Source organism: Fusarium musae, chromosome 5 (genome assembly GCF_019915245.1).
Source record: "Fusarium musae strain F31 chromosome 5, whole genome shotgun sequence".
NCBI lineage: Eukaryota > Fungi > Ascomycota > Sordariomycetes > Hypocreales > Nectriaceae > Fusarium > Fusarium musae.
Genome location: NC_058391.1, coordinates 2,507,333 through 2,527,289, shown reverse-complemented (window position 1 = coordinate 2,527,289; position 19,957 = coordinate 2,507,333). Strand labels below are relative to the sequence as shown.

Here is a 19,957-nt window from a genome sequence, read left to right as displayed (position 1 = left end):
CAAATCAATACTTCTTACTTAACTACCAACTACTTGTACTGACGAGTTTCTCTCTCACACCAGTCAGCGAAAGCTTTTGAGAGGCCAGTGCCCCCCTCTTGTCCATTCTTTAAAGACACCTTGATGTCGTCTGGGATGCATCCGATACGACCCCAAGGGTAGATCAAGGCTCCGTTATTCTCAGCGGTGATATCTGGTGACAGCAGTCCGAACAGCTCACTGTAAGCTCCATACTTGGGCGCTTTAAACATGAGGCCCTGCATATCGTCAGCATATTTGCTCAAGACGTAGTGTATCGACTTACCATCATGAAAGACACAGGTCCGGGCATATGACGCTGAAGCTCCGTCTTCAAGAACCCTGGGTTGACAGCCTACCTCGTTAGCATTGTACTGTCTCTCCCATGTGGGCAAACTCACCACTGATATAATTCCTTGCGATCCCAATCTCTGAGAAGTCTCGTGGGCCAAGAGAAGATTACCGGCCTTGCTCATCATGTAGTTCTCCATCTGGTCTTTGACCACTTTCGGCTCCTTCTTGACCTCGTCCCAGACAAGACCTCCCTTGGGTGTGCCCATCTGAAGAGTACTTGCAAGCCATACAACTCGAACAGTTCCCTCGTCTGCTACAACCGTTGTCCTCACCAGAAGCTCCTCGAGAAGCCGCGACAGTAGATATCCGCCCAAACAATTCGTTCCCATTTGTAACTCATGCCCCAGCTCGGTCTTGCTACCCTCCGGGGGCATCATGACACCAGCATTGAGTACTAGGCCATCGAGTCTTGGTTCTTTGGCGAGGAATCGCTGAGCTGCAGGCTTGATACTTGCGAGGTCGGAAAGGTCAACGCATAGCGACTCAAGACGTCCTGTTGAATCAGGAAACGCTGACTGCACCTCTTTTATGGCCGACGTGATCTTGGAATAATTGCGTGCAGCTATGTAAACGATCGCTGAGCGGTAATAGAGAATCTTGGCCAGTTCCAGACCAACACCAGATGTTGCACCGGTGACGATATACACCCTGGAGCTCAAGGACGGCAGGGAAGATTCTGTGAAAGTAGGGGACGGAGGGAAAAGCTGTGTTCGGACAGCCATTTTGTATGATGAGCCTGGTATTTACGCTGTTAGACAACGATAATGATGCTGAGCTCAGGGCTGAGGAGAAGGGCGGCGAGGACTTATATATCCATTTTATCTATTGCTTCTAAATGGCATTTGTCATTCACTCAAGCTTATCGACATTATCATTGAAGCTTAGGTCGATGTCAAACTCTGATATTAGCTTGCCTCATGGAAAGTACATGGTCATATTGAGGGTCAAGTCGAGGTAACGTCCCGGCACGATGATGCTCAAATTCGGTCGGAGATGGTTCACGGGATCGGCTTTATGGTGTTTTGGCACCTCCGACAGTGGCCGGATTTCCGATGACCCCGCCTGCTCCGTATTATCATCGTATTAGATACGCGAGATTATCATTATCATAATCATTTCTACAAACTTGTTCAAATATTCGTCTGGTCCTACATGCTCAAGACCCAGAACCATCCTTCTCACGTCTGCGTTGAAGCTTGATTGCTTCCCATGCTCAAAGTTTAATCCTGTCCTTCAGGTACAGTCTGATAACCCCCTTCAGGCACAGGAACACGAGCGCTTCGAGTGTAAATATGCTTCGCATTCTCCCAACTCAAACCCTCAACGCAACCCCCCTTCACCGAAATATATGGCTTCCCTTGGCCGTCTGGCAAGACGCTACGGTGCAGGACCCTCACGCCGCACGTCTTGCAAAAGTAGCACTCCAGGGTATTTCCCTCGTCTGTAGGTCGTTTCCAGACTCCGAGCTTGGATATGACATCTTTAGATAGAGGCCACATACCGTCAGCTGGGAAGATGGCTGATGTACCGAAGGCAGAAGCCGATTGTTTCTGACATTCAATACAATGACAGCAGTAGACGCTGAGGGGCTGGGGTCGCGAAGCTGTGATTTGGACTGCGCCGCACTGGCATTCGATCTTGCGATTCATGATGCTGTCGATCTATTAGCAACCAACATCACCAAGGGCCGGTGTGTCTCACATTGGTTATTAGAATCACGTAAGTTAGGAGATGATAATGATAGAAACGTCGTTTAACCCAATCTGTCACAGTTATCAGCCTCAAAGACGGTACATCTATTACCCCGCTCGAGTCTCAAAGCTATTGTGAAAAGGGTTAGAAAGCATCAACATCATCTCTGCTTTCTCACGTCTCCCTCAGAAACTCCTCGAGCGGCGACTGAATCTCTCCAACTCCGACAGCACCAGTACGCGACTGAGGCCACGGCTCCCAACCAATAAGAGCCACGCCCGGTTAGCTCAATCGGTAGAGCGTGAGACTCTTACGAGTACGCGATCTCAAGGTTGCGGGTTCGACCCCCGCATCGGGCTGTTCCTATAATTCGATTGCGAGCGTTTGCGAGGCTTTCTTTTTTGCAAGTTTCCGTAAAGTTAGTTGTGCTGCACAGTTCTCCCATTGCTGAGATTTCAGAAGGTTCTGAAACGCCATTGAACCAGTCGAGGTTGAGTGAGGACTGCACGGCCCCACTCTTCAGCCAGATTTTCCGCTCTTTGACGTCACAGTCGCTGTTATTGTTGCCTGCAACACCACATGTAAACTGTAAGCCCCTCTTGGTGATGCCTTGAAGAATCTCCATCACTGCATATCGATCGTCAAAATGCCCTCCAACGGCTCGTATCAGAACCCAAATCACCCTCATATAGGACCTTGGACAGGCCCAATCCATCGGCCGTGGCTGTACCTCAAGAGGGCCGGCGTTGCCGCGTCGTATCCTTTACGTGGCATCTGGTTCTTCATTCAAAACCGCGAGTTCTGGCCACTCCTGGTTGGAAGGATCCTGCCAATATCTCTGATATCTTTCTTGGTGTACCTTTTACTCTTTACGTTTGCCTTCTTGCCCCAGTATGCTTTCTTAGCGATCTTCCATGGCTGGGGCGCGTGGGTCAATGCCGTGGTATTGGTACTAGGCGAAGGATTGGTCATCATCCAGGGTCTGTTCGAGGGCTTCTTCGTTGACGAATGCCGAGTGGATGTATTTGATGTAAGTAATGGGACCGAGAAACGGCTGCTGTTTGTAGTTCAGTGACTGACAATTGTAGGCGGCTCTCATCAAGCTTGGACATAAAGACCTTGTTGCACCACAGCGAATCCTCTTCTTGGACGCACCTAACCCCGTCAGGATGCTCGGAAAGCCCACTACTGCTGCCATCTACACGCCATGGAGCATCATCCAGATTGTTGAGCTCATTGTCTTCCTGCCGCTCAACCTCGTTCCAGTCGTTGGCACGCCTGCGTTTATCATCATCACTGGAACTCGACTCGGCAAGCTTGCTCATTATCGCTGGTTCCAAATCAAAGGTTTCTCAAAGGCTGAGCAGAAGAAGGCATTGAGGGATCGCGCGTGGGAGTATGTTTGGTTCGGCACAGTCGCCATGATTCTTGAACTCATCCCTGTCTTGTCGCTCTTCTTTCTCCTGACAACTACAGCTGGTGCAGCTCAGTGGACGGCTCGCATCGAGGAGGAGAGTAGGGACCCTGCTGAGAATACTGCTGCGAATGGTCGGGCATACCAAGACGATGCCCATGAGGATCCTCACCCCGATGCACCTCCCCCTTACACTGATTATTCGGATGATGTTGTATGAGCCAAGGATAATGAATTACCATAATACAAGTGTTTTTTTGATTATCTAATCCACAGAACTGCTATTGGTAGGTTTGACAATTCAGCTCGATGTCAGTGTACTCTTATTCTGCGCATGAACCTCTCTCATTTGGGATTCTGACCACATCTAGTACATTCCCTTCACTGGAAGCACCTCCGTATCTCAAAAATGGAAGGCTGGTTGGGATCCTCAATGACTGAGGTATCAAAACCTTGCATGCCTGCCTGCTGCCCGAGTGCTTGCCTCGCGAGAAATCGTCCCATCATGCGTGGCGTCCAGGTACAGGACGCTGCCAACAGTTGGGGAACAGGAAGGAGCATTCGCTACCGATTTTCGACTCGCTCAACAGCCCATGTGGTGACTTGAATTGGATTTCCTGGGCTCGAAGTTGAAGTTGCCGATGAAACATCATATCACAATCTTGGAACTTGAAGAGATGGACATCTTGTAATGTCAATAGAGACTAATCTGATATTTTTGAATTACTGAATGCAAGTGCAAGTCTAGATTTCGTTCTCACATTGATTGATGCGCCTGTCTCTTTGGTTGGTCCTCTGGTCCAATAGGGAGACAACTGCCGGCTGGCAACTGCCTCACGCAGTGCCCGCGCTCCTTCCTCCTCTTCGTCGTGACTTCCTCTGGCTCGCGCAACTCCCCAACGCGTCATCCCCAACATTCTGCCGCTCCAGGAGGAAGGAACTCCTACCCTCGTCCCCCTCCGCCCTGGCACCCACCGTATATATCCTTCTCCTTTCGATCTCGCTCCCAAAACTTCCTCTTCTCTTCTTCATCCCACCTCATCTTCTTTTCCCTTCATCCTCAATCCTCCTCAGCTCGAGAAGAGGCATCTTCTCAGTCCTCTCGTTTCTGTTGCATTCATCTTCAAGCTCTCTCTTCTCAGCTTTTCTGGCAAAGCATTTTACACTTGCCCACCAACAGCAATCATCCCACACCTTCTCTTCTCCTTGTACACGCCCCTTAACTGTTCGACTTTCTTCACGTTGAAGTTGACCATCCAAGATGCGTATCGCCGCGTCTCTCGGAGTCCTTGTGGCCACTGGTCTCTTGGGTCATACTGCCGCTCAGGCAACTGACTACGGGTAAGTTACAACGCACCGCTCACCTTTGTCCCCGGCTAACCTTGGATAACAGAAACCCCAACGGAAGCCCAGTTGGTAGCTCGCCTGGTGGCTCTGGCAACACCATTCCTGGCAACACCGACGGGTCTGGTAACCCTTCGTACCCAAGCAGCGCTGCCGGAAACGTTCCTGGCTCCTTGCCCAGCAGCGTCGGCCCCGGCTCTACCGACGGTGGCTCTAACGGTCTCCCTCCTAATGGACCTAGTGGTGTTCCTGGCAGCATTCCCGGTGGTGTCCCTGGTGGTGTCCCCGGTGGTGTCCCTGGTGGTGTCCCTGGTGGTGTCCCTGGTGGTGTCCCTGGTGGTGTTCCGGGAAACCTTCCTGGCAATTCCTCTCCCAATATCCCTGGTGCTGGTTCAATTATCGTTCCTGGCAGCTTTCCTACCAATGCACCCCAGAACATCCCTGGATCACCCGGTTCTCCCAATGCCGGTACCTCTGACCTCCTTACCTGTTCTCTCCGCTCCACAAAGACTGTTGTTATCACTGTCTACCCCACAGATACTCAAGACGGACAAGATTTCCCTTGGCCTGACGATTCGGGTTCTGATGACTCAGAGTTCCCATCACCCTTCCCTACCAAGCCTGCGGATTTCACTTCTCTGATGCCGGCATCTTCTGTCCCTCCTTTCACCACGTTGACACTCGACATTTGGGGTCCCGATGGTAGCCCTTCAAGCTCTGGTACAGGGTCAGATGATGGTACAGGATCTGGTGATAGTAGCGACCCCGAAGATGGTCACGGCACAGGCAACGGTAACGGCATCGGTGGTGCCAACGATCCTAGTGATGATTCCAATAGCTCAAACTCCGGCTCCAACTCTGGGTCTGAATCGGGCGTTAGCGACAGCTCTGGATCAGATGGTGAGAACAGCTCTCAAAACAACCCCAACTCCCCATCCTTCTCCCAAATCCCTGGTTCCAATGGTGCACCTGGGTATTCTGATGGCGCTTCTGGTGATGATTCCTCTGCGGGTTTCCCTGGAACTTCTGGCGGCAACACTGCTGCCCCCACTCCTTTCCCGGCACCTGGCTCTCCAAGCAATGGTGGTATACCAGGAAGCCAGCCCCAATTCCCTTCTGCTATGCCTCCTCAAGAGGCGAGCGACAGTCTCCCCGTGACCACTCAAGCTGGTCCTCAAGGTCAAGGCGAGAACTCTCCATGGTTCACCAACGTCCCAGGTGGAAATGATGCCGGCCAACCTGTTCCCTCCTTCATCACCATTACTGGCCAAGACGGACTACCCACTATTGTCAGCAGCGGAAGCAATATTAGCCCCGGCCAAGAACAGCCTTCAGCTACCCCAGGTCTCACCCAGAGTGGCAACAATCCCGGCCTCCCAGGCGGAGTTCCTACAGTATTTCCACTACCCTCTGCTGTATCTGCTGGTGTCCCTGGCTCACAGGGTCCTTCCAACTCTCAGGCTGAATCTCTTCCTGGCAGCGGACCTGAAGGAGGAATCACTACGTGTGCAACATTCACCATCACTGGCACTGACGGTCTTCCTACAGTGATTGACTCCACATGGGTTATCCCTTCCAGCACACCTACCTTTGAAGACTCCTCACAGCTTCCCGTAACTGGCATTCCCCAAGCCTCGCTCTCTGGCATACCAATTGATGTGGGTGGCATCCCCACTGGTCCAATTTCTGCGCCTGGCTTACCTCAGGATGGGTCTGGGGGCTCTGGCTCATCAACATGCACAAGCTACACCATCATTGGCACTGACGGGCTTCCCACGGTGGTCCAATCCACCTGGGCTGTTCCTGTAACTGGATCTGACTCTGACTCTGGACATCCATCTGGCGCACCTGGCTCAGACCCTTCAGGGGGCTTCTTGACCATTTCCGGCCTGTCAACCTTCGGGCCAGATGATATTCCAGGACCCGTTTCTAAAACATCCAACTTGGGCGGCGCCACCCCTATCACCACTTCCACAAGTTACACTATCTTTGGTTCCGATGGTCTTCCTACAGTCGTGGGCACGACTTTGGTCATCCCTGGTCCGACAAAAACTGACCCCGGTATCAGCATTGGCACCGCAGGACCCTCGTGGGCTTCGGGTTCTCTACCCAACGGCGCTACATCTGCCATATCCATGCAAACCACTGGAGCTCCTGAACTACCCTCCTCTGGACCTTCGGATGCCTCTGGATCGGATGATGGAAGCGAAGGAATTACCACTTGTACCAGCTACACCACCATTGGACCCGATGGTCTTCCAACCATTGTCGATTCAACCTGGGTTATCCCAGGATCAGCCAACACCCAATCCGAATCACCTGGCAATCCTTCTTTTGTCTCCGACTCACTGACATCTGGCCTACCCACTGGGAATCCTGGTCCAGTGACTTCCTCCCCGGTTCTGCCCTCCGATGGAAATGATGATGAGGTGTCTGGCCTCACCACCTGCATTACCTACACAATCATCGGAACAGATGGCCTTCCAACAGTTGTTGATTCGACATTTGTCGTTCCCACTGGTACTGTAAATCCTGCTGGAACAAGCCTTACTGGTGATCAAGCTGATTCATCTCTTGGTTCTCCGCAAGCACTCACCACGGTCACAACTGCTGTCGTACTTGGCCCTGACGGAAAGCCAACACCAACTGAGCAGACCATTGTCTTCAGTGACTCTTCTGCGCTTGGTGTTTCTGCTGATTTTCCACAAGAAACCTCTGCTGACATTACGCCCCCATCTAACTCTGAGCCTGTCCTCACTACAGGAGACCAGGGCCCTCTTTCTACCAGTATCCCAACTCTCAACGGCTACAATGACGGAATGCCCGAAGACTCCATTTCGATTATACTCACCGATGCTAGCGCCGATGCACAGGGCACTTCCGCTTCCGGTACAACCACTGGAACTTTAACTTGGACTGTTACTTCTGTTGTTGACACTTCAAATGGTCCCGTCTTTTCAGATGGAGCAGAGCAGCCTCCTTTTACCAGTAACCCATCAGGTGACGGTTCTTCTAACCAGCTTCCCCAGACTGCGTACGGACACGTTGCAAGCGAAAACACTCTCTGGCCTCTTTCTACAGGCACTGCCACTCTACAGACCACTACCTGGACCAATGTCATCATGGATGAGACCACTTCTTACACGATTGACTACCCTCTCACCACTCTTGCAACCGTCACTGTTCCACGAAAGCGTTTCTTTCGCCGTCAAGGCATGTCATGGTCTAACACCACTGCCTCTGACTCCAGTGTGACTTCTCCCACGGCCACAGAAACGACTTCCAAAGCCAGTTCTCCTTCCATCTGTGCAACAGGAGGAAGCATTGGCAATACCACCATTGATGTAAGTAGCCATCTACTCATACATAGATCTTTGCTAATATTTTTCAGTTCGATAACTCCAAACCTGGGCCTCTCTTCAATCCTGTCGAGAACATCTGGTTTTCAGGAGGTTTCCTTATCGCACCACCTTCTTCTAGGCAATCTCAACCATATATCCCTACATCTGGTGGTCAACTAGTGGAGTTTGTTCCCCCGGCACTCTCCAACACAACATCCACGATTTCAGGAGACGTCGCCCAGATTGGTGTAGGCCCCCACGCCGCCAGCCCTTGCTTCCGATTCGACCTCTTTGGAGCCAGCCTTGGATGTGATGCCCATGGAGACGAGAAGTGGTGCGAGTTTGAGATCTCAGCCTACCGCTGGAATGAAACATCATCTACCGAAGAGTCCATCGCCTGGTCGGAAACCAAGCAAGTACCGGCTTGTCCAACATTTTCCGAGGGCGGCTACGAGCTGACCCGTGTTGATCTGGATGGCTATACAGACCTCTCATCGGTTCTGATCACCGTGCGCGTTTCTCAAAATCTCCGTGTTTGGTGGGGTGATGACTTCCGTGTCGGCTGGACTGACAACAGCTGTATCGCTGCCTCTTGTCGTACCAACGTCCCATCTCAGCTTGTCAAGCGAGAGACTGTCCTCTCTGCTCTTCGACAAGGTGTTTACCAGTGGACACCTCATGAGCTCAAGCGTCTGGAAGACAGTCTGGTTTAGGAATCTGCCAACTGAAGAATGTTATGATGCAACGAACTCTATTTGTATTGAAAAATGGCGCATTCATGTCGAGCGATTTGCTCTGTATTATTGTCACAATTTGAAACGAATTTTCTTGGACGGGAGGTGTAATGGTTGATGCTGGGACATGGGTTAAATTCAGAGGCAATTAGATGGATGGGAAGGCATCATGCCAGATATGGTCGGATAACCCTTGTTTGCCCAAGTAATTGAGATAAAGATGTATTGATTCTCTCAATCTAATTGCGTTTCCGTAGAACAACATTGACCGGTGAAAATCTCTGTTGATGTAGGTTTTTGAAATAAGCAGGGGAAAACTGCCTGACTAGAAAGTCTGTTTGCATTCTCTTGCTGTCCAGAATCGCTTTGAGGGCCTGCTGTAATAATTTTATGATGGAATATCAGTTCCTCAAAGGGTCAAGTATCATTAAGAGCCATAACATCTTCCTATGCTCATATTGAGTTCTCATCATCTAAGGGATATTTTGAGAAGATTATCACTCCTTCTGTCATGAACTCACACATGTTACAAAGCTCATACATATATTATTACACTAGACCGCACAAATGCCATCGACATGACCAAGACCTCATACCAAACCATCTATATCCTCATAACTTAAACCATTGTCAAAAGCGATGAATTACTTCCAAAATTACTCTCAATCGGTTGATGATGCGCTGGCATACTCGGACTCGTCGTACTCGATTTTATCGTCGTCGCTGGAGTCACTATCTCCAGCCTCGTTGGCACCCATGTCGTCGACGCCATAGTAGCCATCATCGTCCTGCCCATCGTTTTCAACTAAACTGGACAATCGAACTGGTGCCAGCACAGTCTCTTCAGATATCCCATTGTCTATTTCTGCTGCCTTGAAGAAGACATGGTCCTCTTGGAGACGCTTGCCCTGACTGACAAAGCCCATGGGGCTGTGAGCGAAGTCCTGCCCACGGCGACGGACTGCTAGCCAGTCTTGTAGAAACGTTAGAGGACTTTTGGTGAGCTTGTGTTCGAGGTCAGTTCGTGGCTTAGATGTCTCTGTCTCGGCATCCGTATCAGTCTCAGTAGGCTCTTCATCCTGTGCATGGTCGCCGAGCTCGCCACTCTGGATTCCGAGTAAGGAGCACATGGCATCGTATTCGTCCCACTCAAAGTACAAGCGCCCGGCGTAGATTCCCAGCTCAACCCGAAGCCATTCTGGAGCTTTCCAGTCATTAGGTAGAGAAGGAATGCTATGGAAAGTTAGATCGTTGAATCGGAGCATTTTTCGTGTAATTGGTGCAGAGTAAACTAGAAGATGCGTGGGGACACCTGAGTTCCGCATGATGGGAATCAAAGCTTCAGCTTCTTCCGGCGTGATGATGACAGCGATCTCGGCGACGGAGCTCCAAATGATCCAATTGACGGGACGCTGAGGCTTTGTTAGTTCTACAATTGTTAGAGGATAAGTGAGTAAAACACATACCAAGAAGTCATCGGTAGAGAGGTCTCCCTTGGGCTTGATAGTTCTGCCAAACTCGGCCGTCTCGAGTAACTTTGATTTGGTTACATTCGGTTGAACTTTGTACTTGCGACCAGTTCCTGTCTTTGACAGGGCATGGAATACGTGAGTGAAATAATTCGTATCTGCAGGAAGCCTCCCAGTTTTGATAAAAGCCTCGAGGCTGGCGTTGAGACCTGGGAAAGAGAAAGCAGCAAAGTGTTGAGGCTTCTTGACTTGTCGCACCGATTCAACCTCGAAGGCAACCTCTCTCTCCTGCTCGACTTCCTGTAGAGCAGAGGCATGAACAGCTCGGCCAGTATCTTGAAAGGTTTTGCGTCTTGCGTTGAGGTCATGAATAAAGCCTTTCAGAACCGCGTTGTTAGATGTCTGCATGCCGACGGCGCGGTTCTTTAATTTGGGCTCGTAAAGATTCTGCAGGCTTTGCTGTTCGTCCTGCTTAATCGCCTGGACATACGCTTTTCGCTGAGGCTTGTCGGTCAAGAAGTCCGGGTGATCTAAAGCGGCCTGCATCCGACGGCAGTAATCCATGCCCTGTGAATAGTACAAGGGCTGCAGCTGCTCAATTTGGTCACATGTGTTGTCCAAAAGCCATTCGATGACATCGGCTGAGTCGATGGGTTCATGAATAGTCTTTTTTCGCAGGTCTGAGATGCTCTGGTGCACCTCAGGAGGGACAAAGAAAGAAACAATCTGAGTTGTTCCCAGCTGTCGTAGACGCATAGCAGCTACGAGTTGTTAGCTAATCGGCCTCTAAAGGTCCTGGTTGCTGCATGCCAAACTTACCTTGAACAGTGTGGTCTTTGGTCTGGCCCAGACGAAGAGTGAGGGCACCCCTAGCTTTAGGAGGAAGCCTGAGATCAGTGCCACGGGTGTGGGCCTCATCAAGGTATACCAAGCATTTTGAAAGGTCATCAGCAAAAGGCGACGCGAGAAGGGGTGTTTTTCTTCCTTCCTTGGTCAGAATCCAAGGTTTGTTTTCTTCATCAAAGTACAAGCCTGCCAAAGCGAAATGGTCAATCTTTAGCCACTGCTGAACCAGAGTATAGTTGTCCATCTCCAATATCTGGGCTCCTGCATCGATCAGGATGCGGATGGACTTCGACTGAAGGCACCATAGGAGATCCATCTCGGTGGCCCTCCCCATGTGTTGAGTTTTCACATCCCAAGGTAGAATGCAATGTCGATTTCGAGGGTGAAGGAGATAGGTCAAAACTTCTGCGCTTGTGTGATGAAGACTCGGCAGATCTTGTTGTTGAATGTTCAAAGGAAGCATTGTTCTGTTGTCATTGGTACCACTGAAGCCTGTACTCAGCGGTTTGCTTGTTGTCTCTTTGTCGTTCTCTGTTGTGCTTCCTAGGGGTGAGAGTGGAATGTCCCAGCTATTCGCCTGAAGCTTTACCTCAAACTGCTTGGCGTGTCGTGGGAACACGAAGTTGTTCAAGAAATAATCGATGACTACCTCATTGTACCGCACGACCTTCCAAATCTCTCGAAGCTGTATCTCGTCATCCACGTTGATTGAGTTCCAGGCCTTAAGGGAAGAAGGGAAATTTTCAGAGCTCTGGGTCCAGTTATCGTATTCGGTTGATGGATCGTCGGACTTGAGGATATGTTCGAGTGATTGTCGAAGTTGAGCTAGATTTACACCATCATAGTAGAATGCCAAACAAGTGAATAGTATTGCGACGTCAGGATGACCCCACTCGGATTGATCGCTCGGAACACCTTTGGCGTGAAAAGGCACTGCTATAGGATCGCGATGCGGATGGAGGCCGTACTCTACATTCCAGCGCTTCTTGAGGGTCATCATTAAGATGCGATTGACAAGGAGACCTCGAAGAAGATAAACTGATTGTCTCAAGCTAGGCTTGTCTGGTGAGAGGTTCCGGATCCGCTCTATATTCGCAGCGTTAGGCCGACCATGCATAAGAAAGTTCTTGACGGCGACTCTGTCTTTAGCTGCCATTGCCTGTTCAGCAAGAGGCAGAATGCCACCAGCACCGTGACAAATGTCTGCTGTAAGTCTCCGCACCAGCTCATCCTCAACGTCTTGCCTGAGGAAGAAGACAAAGGGGAATCCGCCCCCGTTTCGTCGAATAACGCTGATGGAGTGAGGAAAAGATCCTGATAAACCATACAGATGGTTATCAACAAGTCTCAGCACGGCTTCAACCACAAGCCAGCGATGTGGATGTCCATCAACTGTAGTCTGAGCTCCAGATGGGTAGATAAGCTGGGTTCTCACTGCGAGAGTATAGTCCGACTCGTCTAGGATATCTCTTGACACCCTTGTGAGCCATTCTTGGACCTTAATCATCGGTCCTGCCTGCGCTGGCTGCTCGTCCAGGAGCCGCTGTCGGCCGCTAAGCATGAATGACATCTGATGTTCGGGTTGGCAGATCATGACACCTCCAGACTTGAGCATGTCTCTGTGTATTGAATGATAGGCTCGCATGTTTTTCTCGGTAGTCGGAGTTCGACGTGAGAAGGGGACATGCCGAATACCCCTTCCAAGGATACCCCCGAGTCTGGCCTGCAACAGCTGAGCTGTTTGTTGGAGCAGAGCTTTTGGTACAATAACTCGCACAAGCTGTTTCTTGTTGGCGAGTGCTGCCGCAACCATAGGGATAATACAGGAGGTTTTCCCTGCGAAACTAATTAATATTCAAATTGGCCGATATTGTTTTCTTTCAGGGACAACTTACCTTGGCCCATGTTCATCTGAAGCACAGAATTGGATCCCGACCCAGGGGATATTGTGGCTAAAGCTACATCAACTTGAACAGGTCGGATCATCATGTTCGATTCTATTTCTAACAGGAGCCAATCTGGATGCTCTTCGGGCTTCCAATTCGAATGTCCCTCGTTGGACTCCTCTTCGTGGTATCTTCCCGAGACGCTTTTTGACGCCAGGTCATGAAGTCGGACCAGTCTTTGGTGTTTCGTAATATCAACTCCCATTTCTAAAATGGCCTTTTTCATTCCGCTTCCGAATTGTGTGACATTAGAAGCCGATCCGAGACAAGAAAGAAGTGTAGCCTTGGTCACAATCGGCCACAGGTTTCCTGCCTTGAGCCAAAAAATCCTTCTTTGTGAGAGTATTCCACTTGATTCCAAGGCTGTACAGATCGCCCCGAAGGAGCCCTCGACCTTCTCCAGACTGGAGTGGATCTCAAATTCTCGAGATTTCATCGACTCTTTAGTACTGGACAAAGGAGTGTGCTGGAAGGCGGCGAGACTCTCCTGGAAGTCCGCTGCATAACGGCGCCGAACAGCCGACCTAGATGCTTCCAAGCGTTGGGTTATGAGATTCAATTTCATACTGGATTCTGACCTCACAGTTGATTCCGACAAACTCTTATCCATTTGGGCATTGTGAGGCCTTGTGAGACCAGGCCAAGGGGGGTTGGCCACGGAACCTGTGTTTCTTTGCCAAGTGGCATTGCCGAACCCTGGAAAAAAGTCCTTCTCCGTCAAAAATGGCCGATCCACCAAGACTGAAGAAGGAATTTGATTCGTGCTCGTTGTGGCCTTAAGAATACGATACGGTCTGGCCAGCAGTTGCCGAAGGTCGACGGTTTCAGTACCATCTCGCATACTTACCGTGTAGGTCTCCTCGGATAAGGGAACCGTAGGTGGTTCGTATCGGTCTTCTAGGTTTCGTCTATCAAGAATTGCCTGGACCTCTTTGAGATGCTCAGTGAGATCTTTGTTCATGAACAGGCGTTTCCACTCGGGACGAATGACTTCCAGCGCAGGCCCGATGTCAATCAGCACAGACCGAGATAGACCACTGACATTCGGTTCCAGACAGGGCCATTGGTTGAGGAGGTAGTTGGCCAAGTACTTGCAATCATCTTCAACTTTGGCTTCGTGTTTCGCTTGCTCGATTTGCAACTTGCGTAATAGTTTTCCACTCGAATACTGTCCCAAGCCCATCGCATCGTTCTCCGGCGCAGTAACTCTGTAGGGCTTCAGCAGATGCAGAATGTAATCAAGCTGTGGTGCCTGATTCGGTTGGAAATGATCAAACTCATCCCATTTGGGTAATTCAAGATCCTTCAGATCACTGAATACCGCGGAAGCAACAAGGGTTCGAAGAAGTGGCATATTTGCGTCGAGATGGAATGACATTGGCCCGAAGAGGTACATCAACTTGTATCGATCTGTTGAGTCACGGCAAAACCGGACCAACGACCCCCAATGTTGAAGGATATTAACCTTCAGCTTCTCATTGATAGATATCCCACTGAAGGCCGATGTAAACCCACCAACAATGCTGCCTTGTGAGAGAGTTTGAGCAATACAATGTGTCGTCTTGAAGCTCTGGGGCCATTTCCGGATCAGGTTTGTGACTTCAAGCACATTGCGATGCATGATGTTGACTGTTGAGGGGCGATCCCGAGACATGTACTTCTGGTTAGCTGGTTGTGTGCAGCTGGAGGTAATCCCTGGACACCTTGTGACAGCACCTTGTCGAAACATCGCTCGTGCATGTAGATGCATATCTCCTGAAGGAGGGAGCTCTGCCATCTTCACAATAACCTGTTCTTTGGCTGTAAACATTCCTAAAGTTGCAGACTCCTGAAGGATACGATCCACAATCTGCCTATATGCCGAGTTCTGAAGAATGATAGGAAGGGACTCAATCCAGGTATCTGTACGCATAACCTTAAGATCTTGTGGATAGTACACTCTTCTCGGCGTTAACCCAGCTATCTTGTGCAGTACCAACATAGAGGGTGGGGTTAGGGGGGACCATGGCTGAGATATGCCCGCTTGAAGCCATTCAATAGCTTCTTCGGCTCCAGTGCGGCCGGTCAGAGGATCGGGCAGAAGAAAAGATGTGCACGCGTGAAGAAGAGCCTTGGTAAAAACCAGTGTAGGCTCAGGTGCACAGTCGATCCGCCCAAGTGTGCTGTTGATATTGAACCTTCCAAATTTGTCCGAGGGTTCGACCCTCACTGTTACATGACACCCTTCTGACCTAGCAGAGACGGGCCCGAGAGGCACCAAAATAGACCTGTGCATCGGGTTGGTAAGGCTAGTGCATACCAGCTTACTGCGGAGGCCGTACCAGGTCCCAGCATCTTGGTCCTTGTCGATTTGGCATTGCAGCTGAGGCGACTGAAGTAGACGGTTCTTGTTAGTGTAGAACACGATGTTGAGTCTTGGAAGCTCCACGGTAAGGTTCCGGTCTCCTCCAGGTTGATACACAGTGATCTGGCTGCGATCTTCAAGCGAGTCTAGGATTCGGCTAATACGATTAAAGAGTGGGCTTGACGGGTTGACAATATAATCCTTTGTAAGAAGGCCTCGGTAAAGGCGCGTCCTCGAACATGTGCAGTCTTTGAGGCTCAAAATGTACCCCTTGTGAGGCTCATTCGGCCAGGGTCTGTCCTTGGAGGTTACAAAAATGTCTCCCGTTCTCAAGTGCATCCAGTGGAAGCAATTGTGCACAAGGGGTCCAGGAAGATCGGGGTAGTCGCCCTGAAAGGTCTCACGTGGGATCAATTGCAGTGCATAGTTTCCTCGGAAAGCTCTAACAATCAACTCCTGCGTTCCACTACCATATCCCACATGGACTTGGTATCTATATGGTTTCACGCATAGGCCTGTTACTCAATTAGCATACAGCACGTTGTTCGCAAAGTCGCTAAGGTACACTTACTGTACTGCATCCCCGGGCGACGTGATGGAAATGTCAGAAGAGCTTGGTTACCAAAAAGTTCGTTCAGAACAACAGAATATTTCGGGTCTTCTGGAAGTTTTCCCATCGGTTGGCAATCGACAAGTAGAAGCCCTCTAACACAGTTGAATGAAACGTTCTGCTCGATCGAGTCAACGCTGTCGCCTGTTCTAGATCGGCAAAATACCCAGTCCGGCGCTTCTGGGTACAATTTCACTTGCGAGAAAACTCGAGGACATCCTTCTTCCTCCGGCCACATCTCACAGAGGGATCGTCGGAAGACTTCCAAGTCGTCAACAATTCGCTTCGACACAATTGGGGCAAGTCGATATGAAAGTCGGATATCTCGAATGATTGTATGCTGAAGGAGCTGGGGAAGCGCCTCCAGCTTAACCACAAGGCTGTCATTTACTGTGATACTGCTCTGGATGAATATCTCGAGAGACAAGTCATCGAATTCAAGACGGCCGCAAGCCAGAGGGACGTATGTGCGTTTGCATAACAGAGCAGCCCAAAGACCATACTGTTGGAACCGTCGTGCTGTCTCAGCTTCGACAACCTTGTATGATTCAGCACGAAGGAGCTTGAACCAACGCACACATGTGTTCCTGGCACGTAGCAAAAGGGAAATTGCCTGCTCAGAAATATTGGGCATACGTGCTTCCCAAGAAAAGTCAAGGAGACGGAGGGTGAAGGTGACGATGGTTTCCATGAGGTAGATTTCTCTCCAATTAGCTGCCAGGCTATCCAATCGATGTGATATTTGCTCTATGAAGGTTTCGCAGAATGAACGGTCACGGAAAACCTCATGGATGATGCGAAACTCACTCCTGGAATCATCTAGGGGCCCGCACTGAAGAGCCAGATGAGTGACGAGTAACATCGTGGCCTCATTGGAGAAGTTCAGGTTGGCCGATGCCAACTCGGCAAGAATAGATAGCCAGCGCCTGGACTTTCCAGATGCAACCGTCTGAAAAGCAAGATACTCATGAACATTGATACCCTGGGGGCATCTCGAAGCTGTAGCCATGATTTCGTAAGAGGATGGTCCGTAAAAACTCTTGAAGAAGGCAGCGTCTTGCTGCGAGAACGGGGAAGAGTCGGGTATCTCAAGCTTGACATGATGTAAGAAGCTCAGATGGCCCCTACGGCTAGGCCACTGTTTTGAGCTTTTATCACAATATGCCAACTTCAATCCGTTTGGACGACAAACACCGTATCTGCCGTTATCCCATTCGATAGGGAATGCCAAAGAATGATAGTGGGTAGAGACAACTGTTCTCAAGTTAGCCGGGCCTTGCTTATAATTTAATCTTGGGTTTGTATAAGTGATTCCGAAGAGAGCAGCTTATATCTAAACTTGTGTTCATGGTTCAGATTTAGTACAAACTGTGTGATTCTTCTCGGGCTTGAGTAGACACCATCCTAAAAGGTGGCCATGAGGGGTGAACGGTCGTCTGAATACTTACAAGGTTTAGTGACTGATGCCAGAGAGCAGCTCATTGATGAGTCGTTGGCATACTTCTGTAGTTGTTGGTAGTCTCGCGCCCAGCACTTCGGGTCAACACCTTCCTCTGCAGGCAGGGCTATCGACATAACGGTCCATGTAGCATCTCGATATTTTGCCAAAGTCTGAGGGCAAAGCAGCTCAAAAACTACAGCTTTTGCGACATGAGGATCAGAAGGGAGTGGATGCTCGTAGGCCTGAATACTAATTCTCTTCAACTGCCGCTTCAAGTAGCAGCGACGACAATCGCGATCGTGGTAAGGGGGCAAGTGGGGATTGTCCTCGTCCACCATGTAGACACATGTGCTCTCATCGATGACTTTGGATAGCCTTGAGTATTCTTCGCTTTTTGTTTTCCATTCCTTTTCTTTGCTGTCTCGCAAATGGGTCGCCCATGCCTCTATTGACTCATGCAAGTCGTTCATCTCACCAGACATGTCAGAGTCATCATAGAAGCGATGACCAAATGATCCCCGGACAGGATCGTCAAAAATGCTGGTTGTTGAACCTTGGCAAGCAGCGATGCGATCCTGTAGATAAACCTGTATCTTCTGTAGCCGCTTCATATCATCGAAGGTAGAAAGTAGCAGAACATCAAGCATCTCAGGTCGAAAGGCAGGGTGAAATTCGCCGAGGAGTGGGTACATCGCACAGGCTGCCTTATCCATGGTAACCCACAGATCCATGATGTTCAAGATCAGTGAGCTTTTGAGTTCAGGGATGCCATCGTAGGCCCTATAAGCTTGTCGCAAATACTCACTTATCAAAGCAGCTGAGCCTACGACTTTTTTGTGTGGAAGGGGGCTTTGCTCATGGCAAAGGTTGGCGATGGCGAGTTCTTTGTCAATTAACTTGAAGTGCTCGAGGGCGAACGAGCTAAGATGCTGCTTGGCAGCCTGTGCAACATTCGTGGTACCTTGCCTCTCAGTGTTGACCTTGAAAGGCCTTGAATAGCCTCTCCAGATTTTGTTGAGGGTAATCCCGCTCATCTTCAGGTTCAGCTTCATATCCTCGAAAGAAGCTTGCTTCGGCAGCGGAGGGATAGTTTTAGTCATGGTCAACTTCTGGTGCTTCCACGACACTTGGATGAAAGCATTTGTCTTTGAAATTGAATTCTGTAATCCGGGACCGAGTTGGGTGAATAGATACTCAATTCTCTGGGCCAGATCTTGAGACCGATCTTTATCGACTTCCAGCTTGACTAGCCGTCGGCAAATCTTTTTCTTGAGGAAGTCGAGACGGTCAAGTCGTATTTCTCCTGATTGCTGCACATTTGTGAGAAATTCACTGAAGAGATGAGCTAACAAAAACTTGTACTCAACTCGCGCAATTTCACCCAACCGTTGAGCAAGGTAGCGGGAGATGGTAACTCGCAGCACAAGCCAATAAGGAAGTCGTTTCCATGGTCTTTCTGCATTGTTCCACAGCACATCGTCCCGAACCATCTTCTGCAGAAGAGTTGGGGCGAGGCGGCGACCGTTTTGTTGCAGAATAGCCATGAGCATAGAGGAAATAAGAGCAGGTTCTGATGTGTTGCGAAACTCGGGCATAGATGTTCCCGCTTTGAGTGCTTGTGCGGAGAAATCTGTGAGTGATTCTCGCGAAGCGTTGTCGAGGAAATTGGCTAGGTTGGAGACGAAACCATTCTCGCGGAATGTGGCAAGGGGGACTGCCACTGCACATCCAGGAAAGTCCCACTGAAGCGCATTTTCGGTTGCTAGAACATCCTCATTGCGCGCCGAAGTCTCAAAGGCCTCGAATACGACAGAGGCGCCAAAGACAGCACTGTATCAAGTTAGTTGACATGCGGTGGTTTGAAGGTGAGGTATGAAGACAGAACTTACTCTTGCGCACGGCGGATGTAGAGAGCACAGTTCTGGCTCCGCACATAGACGACCAGAAAGTCAGACTCTCCAAAATCGTTGAGCTCTCGAATGAGTGCAGTTCGGTCGACGTAACCTCCCGCATGAATGCTTTGGGTAGCACGAAGGCCTCGTTCGATCAAGCTCCAAACGTAACTCTGGTCATTGCCGGGAAGATCTCGCATGTGCTTCACGGAAACCAGGAGTCGGTTAAGGAGGGCTTTCTCGAGCTCGTCGAGATTGGAGTCCTGTCTTTGCGGGAGTTGGGGAGGGAGCACGAGATGGTTGTAGAGAGCGTCGTTGAGCGACAAAGACTTTTCTTTGTCGCTCTTGCCATTCCGAGAGGGAAGGGAAGTCGCGGGGGAAGGCATCGCTTCTACCTTAGCACCTGGGGCACCGCGTTTCTACCGATGGATAGGTACCTTATGGAGGCCAGGTGATTCAGTGTCAACTCTAAGGCACATAAAATAAGCTACTATGTCTTGCAGTTCTCAGTA

General features: G+C 50.0%; 5 protein-coding genes and 1 non-coding gene across 6 annotated transcripts; 3 read left to right on the top strand and 3 right to left on the bottom strand.

The window, feature by feature from the left end:
• Positions 1–29: 29 nt before the first annotated feature.
• J7337_007181 (uncharacterized protein) lies at positions 30–1,094 on the bottom strand (the record flags this gene model as incomplete). The annotated part of the gene is made up of 3 exons (XM_044824835.1): positions 30–257; positions 305–373; positions 420–1,094. The coding sequence occupies 3 exons, from the start codon at positions 1,092–1,094 to the stop codon at positions 30–32; spliced, it is 972 nt and encodes a 323-aa protein (XP_044680492.1).
• Positions 1,095–2,340: 1,246 nt separating this feature from the next.
• Positions 2,341–2,423, top strand: J7337_007180. Its single transcript has one exon. It is a non-coding gene; the product is annotated as a tRNA-Lys (tRNA).
• Positions 2,424–2,710: 287 nt separating this feature from the next.
• On the top strand, positions 2,711–3,698 carry J7337_007179 (uncharacterized protein; the record flags this gene model as incomplete). The annotated part of the gene is made up of 2 exons (XM_044824834.1): positions 2,711–3,094; positions 3,153–3,698. The coding sequence occupies 2 exons, from the start codon at positions 2,711–2,713 to the stop codon at positions 3,696–3,698; spliced, it is 930 nt and encodes a 309-aa protein (XP_044680491.1).
• Positions 3,699–4,739: 1,041 nt separating this feature from the next.
• J7337_007178 (uncharacterized protein) lies at positions 4,740–8,876 on the top strand (the record flags this gene model as incomplete). The annotated part of the gene is made up of 3 exons (XM_044824833.1): positions 4,740–4,819; positions 4,872–8,166; positions 8,214–8,876. The coding sequence occupies 3 exons, from the start codon at positions 4,740–4,742 to the stop codon at positions 8,874–8,876; spliced, it is 4,038 nt and encodes a 1,345-aa protein (XP_044680490.1).
• Positions 8,877–9,559: 683 nt separating this feature from the next.
• J7337_007177 (uncharacterized protein) lies at positions 9,560–17,121 on the bottom strand (the record flags this gene model as incomplete). The annotated part of the gene is made up of 5 exons (XM_044824832.1): positions 9,560–10,309; positions 10,364–11,127; positions 11,186–13,048; positions 13,108–16,017; positions 16,074–17,121. The coding sequence occupies 5 exons, from the start codon at positions 17,119–17,121 to the stop codon at positions 9,560–9,562; spliced, it is 7,335 nt and encodes a 2,444-aa protein (XP_044680489.1).
• A 395-nt stretch (positions 17,122–17,516) lies between these two features.
• On the bottom strand, positions 17,517–19,831 carry J7337_007176 (uncharacterized protein; the record flags this gene model as incomplete). Its single annotated transcript, XM_044824831.1, has 2 exons — positions 17,517–19,383; positions 19,443–19,831. The coding sequence occupies 2 exons, from the start codon at positions 19,829–19,831 to the stop codon at positions 17,517–17,519; spliced, it is 2,256 nt and encodes a 751-aa protein (XP_044680488.1).
• Positions 19,832–19,957: the final 126 nt, after the last annotated feature.